The 13,970-nt window shown below is 38.1% G+C and overlaps 1 protein-coding gene across 1 annotated transcript in view; it reads left to right on the top strand.

Moving 5' to 3' along the window:
• Window positions 1-13,970, top strand: part of LOC132825826 (protein Niban 2-like) — a 188,263-nt gene that overhangs the window by 72,845 nt on the left and 101,448 nt on the right. Inside the window, exon 2 of the mRNA XM_060841342.1 lies at window positions 12,542-12,672. Within this exon, the coding sequence (XP_060697325.1) occupies window positions 12,542-12,672 (131 nt within the window). The remainder of the gene's footprint in view (window positions 1-12,541; window positions 12,673-13,970) is intronic.

Below are 13,970 nucleotides of genomic sequence, written 5' to 3'. Positions count from 1 at the left end.
TAAATGTCATTGTACCAACCTCCACCACTTCCTCTGGCAGCTCATTCTGTGCATGCACCACCTGCTGCATGAAACAGTTACGCATTAGGTCCCTTTTAAAATTTACCCCCCTCACCCTAAACCTATGTCCTCAGTTCTGGGCTCCCACCCTGGGGAAAAGACCTTGTCTATTTATCCTATTCTTGCCCCTTGTGATTTTATAAATCTCTATAAGGTCACCCCTCAGTTTCTGATGCTCCATTTGAAAATAGCCCCAGTCTATTTAGCATCTCCCATAGTTCAAAGCCTCCAACCCTGGCATCCTTGTAAATCTTTTCTGAACCCTTTCACAACATGCTTACTGTCAGAAGGAGACAGGAATTGCATGCAATATTCCAAATGCGGCTGAACCAATGTCCTGTACAGCCGCAACGTGACCTCCCAACTGCTGTAGTCAATGCACTGACCAATAAAGGCAAGCATACCAAATGCCGCCTTCACTATCTATCTCCCTACGACTCCACTTGCAAGGAGCTATGAACCTACCTTTATCTCTGCTGCAGCTTTTAAATTCTGTGGAGGACTGTACTGCCTAGTTCTGTGCACAAAGAGGAAATTGGAGATGGGAGTCTGGATATATGGCTGCATAATCAATTAAGCAAAACCTGAATTGAGTTGTTTCACGTTTAGAATTTTCAGACAGCACTGCATTCCAGTTTTCAATTTGAGAAGTAGCCACCTCAAAATAGAAGAAGGGATTGTTTTACACAAATATAGCCAGCTTGGGTTTTAATTAAGTGCATTAAATTGTGGAGTGCTTTTGACATTTTGGGTTGAAACTGTTGTTGCTGCAAATAGTCCAGTGATACACGCTGATATACTTTAGTTCGTGGAGTTGGCCAGTATTTTCTGAATGATCTTCAATGCTGCCCATGAGAAATCTACCTTCAGAATTCAAATAACACTGCAGCTTTGAGGCAGTTCACAAAGGCTAAGTACTCTTTTTCAATGGCTTTGTTTTCCAAACCTTTCAAGTTAGGATTCTTTGGAATAATGGACAGAATCGTACTGGTTACAGTCTAGCTCTAATTCTAGAGTTGGCTGCATGTATGTAGTGACTGGCTCTGAAAAACCGCAAATGAACCAGTTGTTTCCAGCTCCTGTATTCCCAATGCTGCAATTCTACTTGTACAGCCTGGTGTTTGAGAAACCAAGACATTAACTTGAATGGTCAGCTTCTTCACATGAACAAAGACATCAAGTTAGCTGGCTGTCAGAGCAATTCAGCTGAAATCTGCCAGATCTGAGAGAGAATGGATTTTATAGATTTAAGTTTGCTTTTATTTGATCACTGGACATGATGGCAAGGTCAACATTTATCATGTATCACTTATTGCCATTCAGAATCAAGTTGCCTCCTTGAACCACTACTGGCCATGTACTCTAGAAGGAGGTGTACCAGGATTTTATTCAGTAATGTTGAAATAGCGGAGGAGCTTTCAGTTAGTGTCCTGTGTGCCTGCTGACCTTGTCCTTCAAGGAGATAAAGTTATTTTATGTTTGAAAAGTGCATTTAAGGGACATAGCTCCTGTGATTGTCAATCTTGGTTTTAAAAAAAATGTATGTGAAGCCAAGCCATGAAGTAATAATGTTTGAGTTTTTGTCAATTGGGCTTGATTGAGGAGGTTCTTCAAATCAGTGGTGTGTTATAGGTGCACAGGTCATTGTCCTTTTTAAATTGAAAGTTAAATATATAGTTTACTTGGAAATGAATTAATGTTTACTGATGAAATTAACAAAGGGCTTTCACTATAGTTTTCTGTGATTTTAGCATCTGGGACCCACAGGTAAAGAAGTACTTTATTAAAATGATTTTTAGAAGTCACTTTCCAGTTATAGACCGTAGCAAGTTGCCATTCTTAAATAAGCTAATTAATATTGCATTGAAAAATATATATTATAACCTGCATACTTGCTGTTTCATAGAATATTTCATATTTGTAACTACACAAATGGATTTAGAAAGCATTCTATGGGTGCATCATGGCTTGGAATGGCAACTGCTCTGTCCAAGACCATAACAGAAGGTTGTGATTACAACCCAGACCATCTCACAAGCCAACCTCCCTTGGAGTCTACTACAATTCTTGTTGCTGCGGAAACATATCCAAAGTTCCCTCCCACCCCAGTTATAATCTCTTCCATCAGGCAGAAGATACAGAAGCTTAAACACGTACCAACAGGTTCAAGAACAGCTTCTTCCCTGCTATTACTAAACTGCTGAATGGACCTCTGATTTCAAATCTAATACTGATCTTGCTTTGTGTACCTTCTGTGTCACCATAACCTTGTATGCTTCGCTCTTTGTGAGTGTTACATGATCTGTTTGTCCTTGTTTGCTATGATCTGCCTGTACTGCTCGCAAAACAAAACATTTCACCGTACTTAGGAATATTGTGACCACTGCAAAACAAATCCTATATCTGGAGGAACTGGATTTCCTGTGGTGCAGAGGAAGTACCCTTACATCTGAGCCAGGAGTCCTTGGTTCAAGTTCCACCTGCTCCAGAGGTGTGTAATAACATCTCTGAGCAGATTGATTATAGAAAAAAGCCACAACTGTGGTTTGTGATTGGCAGCTTGGAGTTATGGTGCTGGCAATGGCAGGAAAACAGCCAGTTTTATTTCCTGCAGTGGTCACAGCTATTTTTCAGGCTGGTAACTTTCTTAAAGGAGCCTGGTATCAGTTACATAGCATGGTGCAAAAAGTGGGCATGTGAATCATGAGCAAAAGGGCTGAAAATGTATCTGTCCATATAAACTACTTTTAAATGCACTTCTTTACTACTGTGTTCAGAAACCTTTCATTGTAGAATGACTGATTTGAGAAGTTATGTCAAGAATTATGGGGTGTAAATCTACATCGTGCTGCAATGGAGGGCATCAGAGATTCAGGATAAATCCTGAATTCATCAGCCTTAGCATTAAAAAAATGTTTTTTTTAAACCTGTTAGTATTCAAAGGAGTGATTTTTCTTTCAGCTTCCTTTCCAGGCTATATGTTACAACCTGGTTATGGTGTAATACTGTTATTTTTTTATCTTACTTTGTACAGGCAATTGGTTAAAACGCAATGTGGCTAAAGGCTTTCTCTCCAGTGAGACACTGCACTGGGCGTGGCACAGTTTCTTCTGGCAGAGCTCGAGTGTAATAATAGGATTTCCAATGAAGATATTGGTCTCTCCTCCTTCAAAGGGCACTTTCTTTCAAGTTAATGTCACCACTCGCCATGTTAACATAATGCATTCCTATTCTAGCTCCTGCAACATCAGTTTCGGAGTATAGGGGGCTTGGTTCTTAATCGGGTTTTACTGAAATCATGAGGACAGATTAAATCACCACTTGCAAGGTAACTGCACACGCTGGTGTGAGAAAGAGGAACTGAGTCACTGTTTACAGATGAGGTCACTAATATATTTTTAGCAATGAAAAATTCTTGGGATATGCTCCATTCATGCACATTTCACTGCCCATGAGTAAATGGATTAAAACCTAACATCAGGCATTGGTAGAAAATTGGAAATAAACTTTTCAAATCCGACCATGTAAACAAGAAATGTCACTTTGAAGAATGTTCCTTTGTTTAAGTAAAAACTATTTTTGTGCAGTATTATACCATCGATGGTTGCTTTCATATAATGTTGCCGAATGAATAATCTTTGTCCATTTAAGCATCGAGGAACATGTGTGGATCACTCAGCCTGTTCTGCCACTCAGTAGGATCATGATCTGATTGTGATCTTTTTGGGTTCTTGCTTGTCCCCCATAATCCTTAACTCCTTTTGTCAATTAAAAGTCTGTCCAGCTCCACACTGAATAAATTCAGTAATTTCAGCCCACGTTTCAGTGCAGAAGAGAATTCTGAAGACTGAAGATCCTCCTGAAGGAAGACTTATCTGCTCATTTCCAAAGTAAATGGGAGACTTCTTATTTGTAAATCCTGGCCCCTACTTTTATTATTACCTACAAGGTTGGGCATTTACTCTGCAAAGCTCCCTCAGAATCTTGAGTCAATAGAATTACCTCGCATTCTACAAACTTTCCTATTCCTGACTGTCAGAATGGAGCACAATGCAAGTTAAGTACTATGATGCTAGAAATCTGAAGTAAGACGTAGCAGAAATGCACAGCAAGTCATGCAGCTTGTGTGGCGAGAGAAACCAGTATTAATGTTTCAGGTCTGTCACCTTCAAAGGTGTATTGCTGGCAAAACACTAACTCTCATTTCTCTATGTTGCTTAGGAGCTGACTTCAGTATATCTAATGGTCCCCTCTTCTTTCAGTGTGTGTAAATCTTACTGACCCTCCATGTAGCCTCCCCTCCCTATGCAGTGGCTTTTGCTAGCCTATGCTGGGACGTAGGAAGGCCTAAGTTAGATTGGTAATGAATAAGGGATTGAGTACTCTTTTTAAACATAATCACCAGTTAAAATGTACAGAAATAGCTTGTGTGAAATTATCCGATTGGCCTAATATTTGCTGTTGTGCACTAGATTGCAAACAACTTGATTTGGTTTTCAGTTAATATGTAAAAACTGAAGTGGGGGAAAAAAAAGGGTGATTTGATCTAGCCTGCCTAGACCATATTGGTTACAAATGGCTGCATACAGCTTTCATTCCCTTCTCTACTGCCATGTTGCCAACTGGGTAATCTCCAAAACTTGAAGTTTAGAAGATTCCTCTCCTACCTTTTTTGAGGTGCTCAAAGATGGTTCAGATTTTTGTTTTAAAGATGTTATTTGAAATATAGTTTAAAATCGGAGTATCCAAAACTCCAATTCATGCTCTGCAGCAGTATTAGTCGAGTAGTGAGGCATAGTTTTCTGATCATATTTGGAAAACCGCATGAATTTTTTTCCCTATGCCCTGAAGACGCAAACAGTAAAAGCATTGATTCCAGTTAATGAGCTTGCTTTCAGAAAAATCAACCAACCAGACTGAGAAATGTTTGTTTGTAAATGTCCTTCTGTGTTTAAAATTCCATATCTCAGAAAAGGATAAATAGTTATACAGAACCCAAAATGAAATGTGAATTGTGACTGTATTCTTTGACATAATGCACTCCATGAAGAAGTCAGGAAGGAGGATTTACCAGTCCTCAAACTCAGAGTTTGGTTTTCTCTATTTAAGCCATATTTAATGATTAATTGCATTCAGAGAAATTCAAACCATTTGAAGCTGATGCAAATTTTGCTTATACTGGTTCAACATTTTTAATAAATGGTACAATGAAAGCTTTTGACAAGATTTCAGTTAGGTTCAACATACCGTGAATGAGAAGGAATAGATAGTTTGTGGGTCACTTTGAAATTGGAAGTGAGGCTGTCAGATGTGAACCATTGTAATGCCAGGTTTTGCATGTGCAAAGTATTGTGTTATTGCCTCCAGCTTTGGAGCAGCATTTGTGTATGACCAAGCTGTACTAAGAAAAGAGCTGTAGTAGTTGTTAGTAGCATACATACATGCAGATAGGTAAGTATGAAAACAAGTGCCATAGCGGTGGTTTGATATTCTCTACTAGTGGCCAAGTTGAATCTATACTTAATTCTTCAAGTACTTAACTGCCAGTTGCCATGAATAATTGGTGATGGTATCCCATCCTTATTGTGATGATGCTCCGATGATAAATCTCAAGGAAGCATTCTGTATCCCTTTTTATTGTTCCCCTTAATTTGACACTTCCAAACTTTCGTAACTAGCCTCCCACGTTGTATATCCCAGGAATGTTGGGGCATCCAAAAATCTGCCAGTGTCCTTAAGACACAAAGTCCTAACCACTCCGCATTCCTTACCGATATTGATCCTTGATTAGGCCAAGTGTCTGTTTTTAAAAGAAATGCTTATCCTCACTTTCAGATTTCTCCATGGTCTTTCTACTTCGTATTTCTTTAATCTCCTCTGGCACTAAACTCTCACATCTGCAATCCTCCAATTATCCTCCCTTCAGTATCCCCCTGTTTGTTTTTCTCTGGTCTGACTGTGTGCCTTCAGCTGACGAGTCCCTATGATCTGTCACTCCCTCCTTAGACATAGCTATCTCTCTATTAATCTTTGTTTCCTCCTCCTAAGGCACATTTAAAACTTCTCTCCAGTTTATTCCATCTGTTCTCAGGCTGAGAATTGGTTAAATAGTCAATGTGCTATATGCTGTCTTACACTGATGTTTTTCCCTTTACCTGTTTTGCTTTCTACATGCTCAAAAAAAACCCTTCCAGTTTGTCCAGCATCATTTCCCTTTCATAGACCAATATTGACTCTATCCAATCTTACCATTAAATTTTTATTTTCAGAATAGTAGGGAAAATGTTTGAAACTGATGTTAGGCTGAAAGGTCTGCAGTTCCCTGTTTTCTATCTTGCTCCTTTCTTAAATAGTAGGGTGACATTTGTTACCTTCCAATCTGTACAAACCATTCCAGAACTTCTACAGTTCTGGAAGTTGTTGCACCCACTATTCTATAGTTTATTGCTTCCAGGATCTAAATCATCAGGCTCAAAATGATTTATCAACATTCAGTCCTATTAATTTCTCCAGTACCACCTGTTAATAATTCTCCTCCATTCCCTACTTTTGGTAGTTCCTTTGGTATTTCTAGGCAATCTTTATATTGTCTGCAATGAAGGCAAAATGTTTGTTTAGTTTCTCTTCATTCCCTTGTTCCTCATTACAAATGGAGACACGAATATGTAATGAATCCATATTTAACTTCGCTGATTTCTATTTTGCATAAGCTCTGACAGCACGTTTTGTGTTTTCCCTACTTACGTCTTTTATTTTCTCCATGAGCTTATTAGTCCTTTTGAATTCTAAAATGCTCCCAATCCTCAATGTTATCTTTTTGGGGGTAAGTTTATTAACCTGTTTCTTTGATCTAATGCTACCTTTAATATCTAATGGCAGCGATAGTTGGACTGTTGTTCCTGCTGAGTGTTTGTGGCTCAAAGCAATGTAGTTTTGTGAGCCATTGCCTACCTACTGTCATTATTTTTAACTTGGTTTCCAGTCTAGAATAGCCAATTTGTCTCACATCTTTGTAGTTTCTTTTGTTTGGATTTAAGACTCTAGTTTTGGATTGACCTCAACCACTTTTTTTATTGCTGAGCCATAAGGGAAGGGAAAGGTTTAATCCTGATCTGTGCTGATTTATCTGATTTGTGACAGCATAGGCTGCAAAACCTAGAGTTGAGGAAGGGAGTGTCAGTCAAGGAATCCATTCCTAATAATTTTACAGTAATCTCTATTGGAAGTAAATTTGTAAATTAAATATTGGTAAAACAGGACTGAGCTACAATCTGCCAACCTTCAGATGAATAGCAGTAGATTGGACTATTCTCTGCAGAGGACAGGGCATTTTGATCTCAGAGTTGTGTGTTTTGATCTTGTCATTTGTATACCACCTTTACCACCTGAAGGGCAAGGTCTGCAGATGCATAGGAACACCATCACCTGCAAATTCTGCTCCAAGTTACACACCACCCTGACTAAGAACTATATCACCATTCCTTCACTTGTTCCCTAATAAGACTCTGGGTGTACTTGTTGCTTCCTCGTTAGCCCCTTTCAAAACATCCTGGAATACACCCTAACACCATTATATCTTCTTTGTTTTCTAGAATATGCAGGGAATTTAGACTTGGGAAAGGTCCTTGTCGCAAGCCAGAATACCCAGTTCTAGTTGCCATTGTAGTTTACTGCTGCCTGGTGCTTTGCAATTGCCTGTCACGAGTGCTCCAAAGTTGATCCTTTGCAGTTGTCACAGCAACAGAGGCCTGGCCAGAAGGATGCTTCTATAATTTGTTTAAAGGAGTGTGTCAGAATTCTCTGGGCTAATATTTTCTGAAATGAAATGAGTAAATACTTGGAGCACAGAAGTATTCCAGACTTTACTCATCTTGGCAGAGACTGTGAGAATTACTGCTTCACTAACTAGGATCAGAAACCTTTCGCAGCTATAACATTTTGGCAGGGCTTTCTAGGAAGAAAAAGCTTAATAAGCAAATAAATTATCAGGCTGCATTAAATAAATGAAGTCATCTTGATTCAGATTTTTAGAATTCGAGGGGAAGTCACTGCTACGGTGGAAAAAGATAATCTTTTCTCCTCTATTTGCCTTTCAATTCAATCAATGATTTGAAAACACCAATGCAAAATACAATAATACGGTTATGCACTAGTATTTGTAGTCCTTTGTGCACTTGTAATTAAAAGCACAATATCTCTTGTTTTGTACACTCACATGCTCACAAGAACAAAAGTACACACTTTACTCAGGACATAAAACAGAACTTTCAGAAGACCTTTTTTATTTTTCACCTCCATTTGAGATGTGGAATGCCTAAAGAAGCCAAGGAAATTAATTCCTTGCCATTTCTTCTGACTGCTGACACCCATGTTAGCGACTGCTGAGGCAAAGTTAGTCATGAAAATAAAGTCAAAAAAACTTACAAGAGGATATATTGATGGCGTGTTTTGAAAATGGGTGGTGACAGTCAACAAGGCTCCAATTCATATGTTTATTTTTAAATATAAACATGCATTTGTTAACCATTCCTCAGATTGCTTTGGAAGACTGCGCTGAAGTCAGTCCAGTGTATCTGGCTGAGGTTTTCTCCAACATTTTCTGTTTTTATTTAAATATATCCTTTTGCATTTGCCACCCTAATATCTTATGACTGTCTGTTACATGTCACTATAAAGTAAGATTGTTCATCCTGCATTTGTTGCAAATCATGCATTGATAAACTTCATATGTTTTGACTACATTGTAAGCTCTGAACTAAAGTTTGTGGGGGGTTTTTTTGCACAATGACTGAGATGCCGGAATGCCAAGTTCCAAGATAGCCAGAGAGGGCCGTTTCTTCTTTAGTTTGTGCATGTCATGGTCTAAAATATGCCACACAAAGGATGCTGCAAGGTCAGTGCACATCACCTGATTGATCTGCCAAACTGCTTAGCATGCAGCACAAAAATGCTTGTTGTGAAAGAACAAAATGAAACGACGAGCTGGTGAGATTGTCAGAACAGTGAATTGCAGCATTGTTCTCTTCGCATTTTCACTTCTCTGGCAATTGGTTATCTTCCTTTCCATTCTGGTCAAGTTTAACTTGTTAGTTCCCAGCATTTGCTTCCAAAAACAAATGCCGTCTTCAATATTAGTGCAACTGGAGGTATATTTCAGGTTTATCGTTCTAATGTACAGTCAACGTCATGATCCAGCTCATGTATATCAAATTTGAAGAAAAGTCCAGATGGTTATTTTGCTTTTCATGTAACTTAATGTTTCCTTTTAACAGAAGGAGCATTTGAAAGATTTTAATAGACTTTTAGCCATCTACGTCAATGTTCCATTCACCTTCAGTCACGTGATCTGGTTTGAATCAGGTTGCTGTATTGTCTCTGTCACACAGTCTCTGAGGTGACATCAATTTCCACTCTGTGTTCTCGACTAGTGAATAGAGAATAGATGAGCAGTTTTGTATAAAGCTGCCTCTATATAGCAGAGGAACCAAACCATCAGTTAATGAGTTCTGTTTTGGGGGAACTGAAAATCTAACTTTTTTTTACAACTATATTTCTTGCAACTCCTACATTGTCATTTTGAATGATTACTGTATACATTAATTCATCTTTTGTGCATAAAGACTTAAATTAAATTTTCAACATAATTTATTTGCTGTGCAGCCATGAATTCTCTGAAAAGTTGGCAATGAATAAGTTTTAGTCTGTCCTAATATCCCCACAGCTTTTTAGCCACAACCCCTGCCAAATGTATTATTGCAAACTGCAGAGAAGAGTTCAGAGGGGAACAGTCTCCAGACAATTTTGTAACAAAGTTATTAATAAAGCAACATTGATAAGGGAATTGTAAATATTTGGAAAATAATAAATTGCTGGGTTGTAGGACTGTTTGGATAGCCCTGTGTAATGGCCAGTATCGGTAAAATGGACTGAATGATCTTTTGTGTGTTATAAGTTGTATGAAAAATGGTGAAATGTTTATTGATCCACAACCAGAGAAGACAATTGCATTAATCTCAACCATAATGCAGTACATGGTATCTACTTTTCCTCTCCAGTGATTTTTATTTTATTTTCACTTGTCACCTGGTGTTCTGCTGTATCTCACCATTAAAAATAAAATCAAAAGCTTTCTGAAAATAGAGCTATTCTAGATTTCACATGGAGCAAGAAAAAAAGGGCTGTGATTAAGAGCAGTAACTGAATCTCTTGTTTCTCTCATTTTGGTTCAAGTTTCTCACTTCATTAGAAGATTTGAATTAAAAGATGGCTTGTAACTTAATCACCCAATATCCCATTATGCATATTGAATGGTAATCATCAGATCTTGTTACAATATTTGACATTGGTTTGTTATCCAACCTCTTAATTTCCTGGAGATGGCGTCCACATGCCTGTTAAGCGGATGGGAACTAGGAAGGTGTTCAAATTACATTGGTATAATATGACTGAACTTGTCAGATTGGTGTAACTGTAAACAGCATCATACATATGACCAAGTAGTAACAAAGGCTGCATTTGTGCTCCGTTACAGTTCTAGAACATTCCTGTACAGGACCCAGGAAAATGGGACTGTTGTTCAATCAACTTCATTAAAGGGCCAACACCTGGAATGCTGTGCCTGCATGAGAATGACTGTCTTGAATTCAACTTGCAGCCTTGTTTATACTGTCCTTGTGTTGATGAAACCCTATTGTAGGATAAAACTGAAGGAGTGTATTAGAAAATTACTAGCTGTTTATTCACCAATTTGATTGTTGATCTCATGGCATTGAAGTTTGCCAGTTAGACAAAGTGGAAGTGCTGTTCTGTACTAAAAATACACTGAAGGGGATTGTCTTGAGGATTTTTTCTTTAAAAAAAAGAAAATTGGCCATCTTTATTGACTGAGCCACTAAAAGGCTACAAATCATGTTCAGTTTTGTTTTCTTTGAAAGTATTTTTTTTAAAAAGAGATTTGACTGGTTTGCGTCCAAATCCAAACTTTCTTTCAACTGTTTATTTTTCTCGCGTTGCACAAAAATGCTGAGTCAACAGTTCATCAGTGCCATTTCTCCAGTTTGCTGGGTGTTACAAAGAGGTGGCTGTGGGATGTGCACTGATGTGTGCAATATCTAATTAGACAGTCAAGTCACCGTAGTCTTACCAGCCCATTGGGCTGCTGTCTCATTAGAGAGGCCACTGGTTATGATTTAATCTAAGGGCCACTATAGCTCAGGCGGATGGAGGAATTAAGAAGGAGAGTTCTTCATGGGAACCTCAGCTCATGATGGGAATTGAACCTATGCTGTTGGCATCGTTACTGCGTTGCAACCAACCATCCAGCCAACTGAGCTAAACTGACCCCCATTTGAAGATAGTGACACTAAGGATCAGACAGTTTTTCTTGAGCACTGTTAAACTGTAAAGGAACTGGGAACAATTTACTCTTGATCACAAGTATGGAAAAACTATCACCATTCCACTTAGAAAGTTTGCAAATTGTTTGCAGTTTCACAACTTCATTGTCTCTGACGTGATATTAGAACTATTTTTATCCTGTACCTGAGTTCCATGTGACTGTCATGCACACTTTAAGGATTGAGCCTGCTCAAAAGTGCACCCTGCATTCCTCCAAACCTGAATTCAGACCTGAATCAAAATAAAACCGCAAACTGCAGATACGGGAGAAAACTCCACTTTCTCTCTATAGTTGCTGCCAGACCTGCTGAGTTTCTCTACCAATGTTAATTCTTATTTTAGATTGAAGTAAGGTCTGTGTATTTTCACTAATTATAAATTTCACTCTACATCACGTATATAGTACTTCCAAGCTGTTTCTTAAAATTTACCCCCTCAATTGCACAATGTTTTGGGCTTGAATGTTTATTATCCAGGTCAATCATATTCTCAAAACCTATGAGTTTTTTTTGTCAACTTGTTCAGGTAGTTCTCCCTGTATTCCATGAGATCTAGCTTTGCTATCCAGTCTCCCATGAGGAATCTTGTTGAACGCCTTACTGAAGTCCACATAGATCACATCTACTGCTCTGCCCTCATTAATTTTCTGTTACTTCAAAAAAACCCAATCAAGTTTGAGACAGGATTTCCCACGCTCAAAGCCATGTTGACTATCCCTAATCGGCCCTTGCCATTCCAAATACGTGTATATCCTCTCCCTCAGGATTCCCTCCAACAACTTGCCCACGCATGGCCCATAATATTCAGGGTGGTGACAAAGGGAAATGAAGAGAATTTCAGTTTGAACAATGGCAGTGTGTAACATTTAAGAGCTCCACCATTTTTCTCTTCAACAGAAATTTCTATTTTGGTGTAAAATTATTTCTAATGAAAATGAGGTATTTTGAAATATTTCAAGTTCTCAACTGCCTTAAAGTTATAAATGAACAGATTTTTCATTTGCAGTCATTGTTGCGATATGTATATGTGGGAGAATTAAATTGTTTCCAACTGTACTCAGTTTTGTATCACTCTTCTTTTTCAGAAAGGACTGGCAAGATTCTGGATGAGTTTTTCCAGTTCTATGAGGAGCAGTATCCATTAGCTCTCTTCAATAAGATCCGGTATGAGGTTGAAGAAAATGGTGGACCGCAGCCTCAACTTCTTCAAAGAAAGGCAAGTAAAATGCAACATTGCTTTTTTTTTGACTTGAGCACCTGTAAATTTCAAATCTTCAGGAAGGAGGGTCGATGAGCTACTTGCACTAAAATAGAGGAGAGTTGGGCAGGGGTGAAGAACTAAAATTGAATTTGGGGTTGCAAGATAATATAATTTTGTGGCTGGGAGGAAGCTCTGTAACGTATTATTCTGATATTTGAAAGAGAAGTGACACATTTTATGTCCAGTACAATATTTTGAATGATGGTGTGTACCCTCTTAATGCCCAATGTTACACCTAATTGGGTGAAATATACAATCTGGATAAAATAATGCTAATGTTGTAACATGGCCCTTTTAAATATCCTATATTCTGACAGGAATCCACTAGTACAGAATTGACATCATTCCTCACATAATCTAGTCAGATATTCATGAGGTAAATGTAAACAAATAAGCAGGGAACAGCATCCATGAAATCTTGTTTAATGTCACGTGTCACCTGCCATCCTTTAATCCACAACTGTGTGTTTTGGTCTTTTTTGTGCTAATGATCGATTGTCTGAGGGGGCGGCGGGGGGGGGGGTGGGGGGGAGCTAATTTGAGTTGGCGTACCTGTGTAGAGTGTTGGGATGTATTTGATTAAAGCTGCATTCTCACAGGTACTCAAGTACATGAGTACAGTGAAAAGTGTACCATGTCACCATGTACAGCACCACCTTAGGTACAAGTCATTACACAGAGAAACAAAGTTAGAAATAAAGCATTACCGTTGTTCATGGTATAAGTAGAAAAATAAATAAATAAAGTTAAATGTTAGCATTACGGTCCTTTGTAATGTTAAGTGGAAAATAAAGGAAGTTATGTACTGTAGTTATCTAGTTTAATCAAAGGTGATGACAAATCTACACAAGAGTAAGCCATAAAGCCCACTGAATCTGCTTTACAATATTATGTTAGAGTAACCTGAACGTCATCAACCCCATTCTTCCATGTTATTCTTCTAGTTCTTAATGTCTGAAAATCAATATCCCAATGTTATTGGTGGAGGGATTAATATAACTTTATGGGGAAATCGTTCTCCTTTTATTTTCGGAAATTTAATATACATGTTTTCTTCAGGTGTTGTAATTAATTTGTGCTGGCAGGGTGTGAATGTTTAAGTATAAAAACATATTAGTTTTTTTTAAAGAATGTGGGATGTTAAACAGAACTCCATATTCCAAGTAAAGAATTGATATACTTATTAGAAACAATTAGGACCTTACCATTAAGTGTATAAGTCCTGCTAAGATTTGCTTTCCCAAAATGCATTT

The sequence above is a fragment of the Hemiscyllium ocellatum genome, chromosome 21 (assembly GCF_020745735.1).
Source record: "Hemiscyllium ocellatum isolate sHemOce1 chromosome 21, sHemOce1.pat.X.cur, whole genome shotgun sequence".
NCBI classification, from domain to species: domain Eukaryota; kingdom Metazoa; phylum Chordata; class Chondrichthyes; order Orectolobiformes; family Hemiscylliidae; genus Hemiscyllium; species Hemiscyllium ocellatum.
Note: the sequence above shows the minus strand (reverse complement) of the source record. Positions and strands in the feature narration are given on the sequence as shown.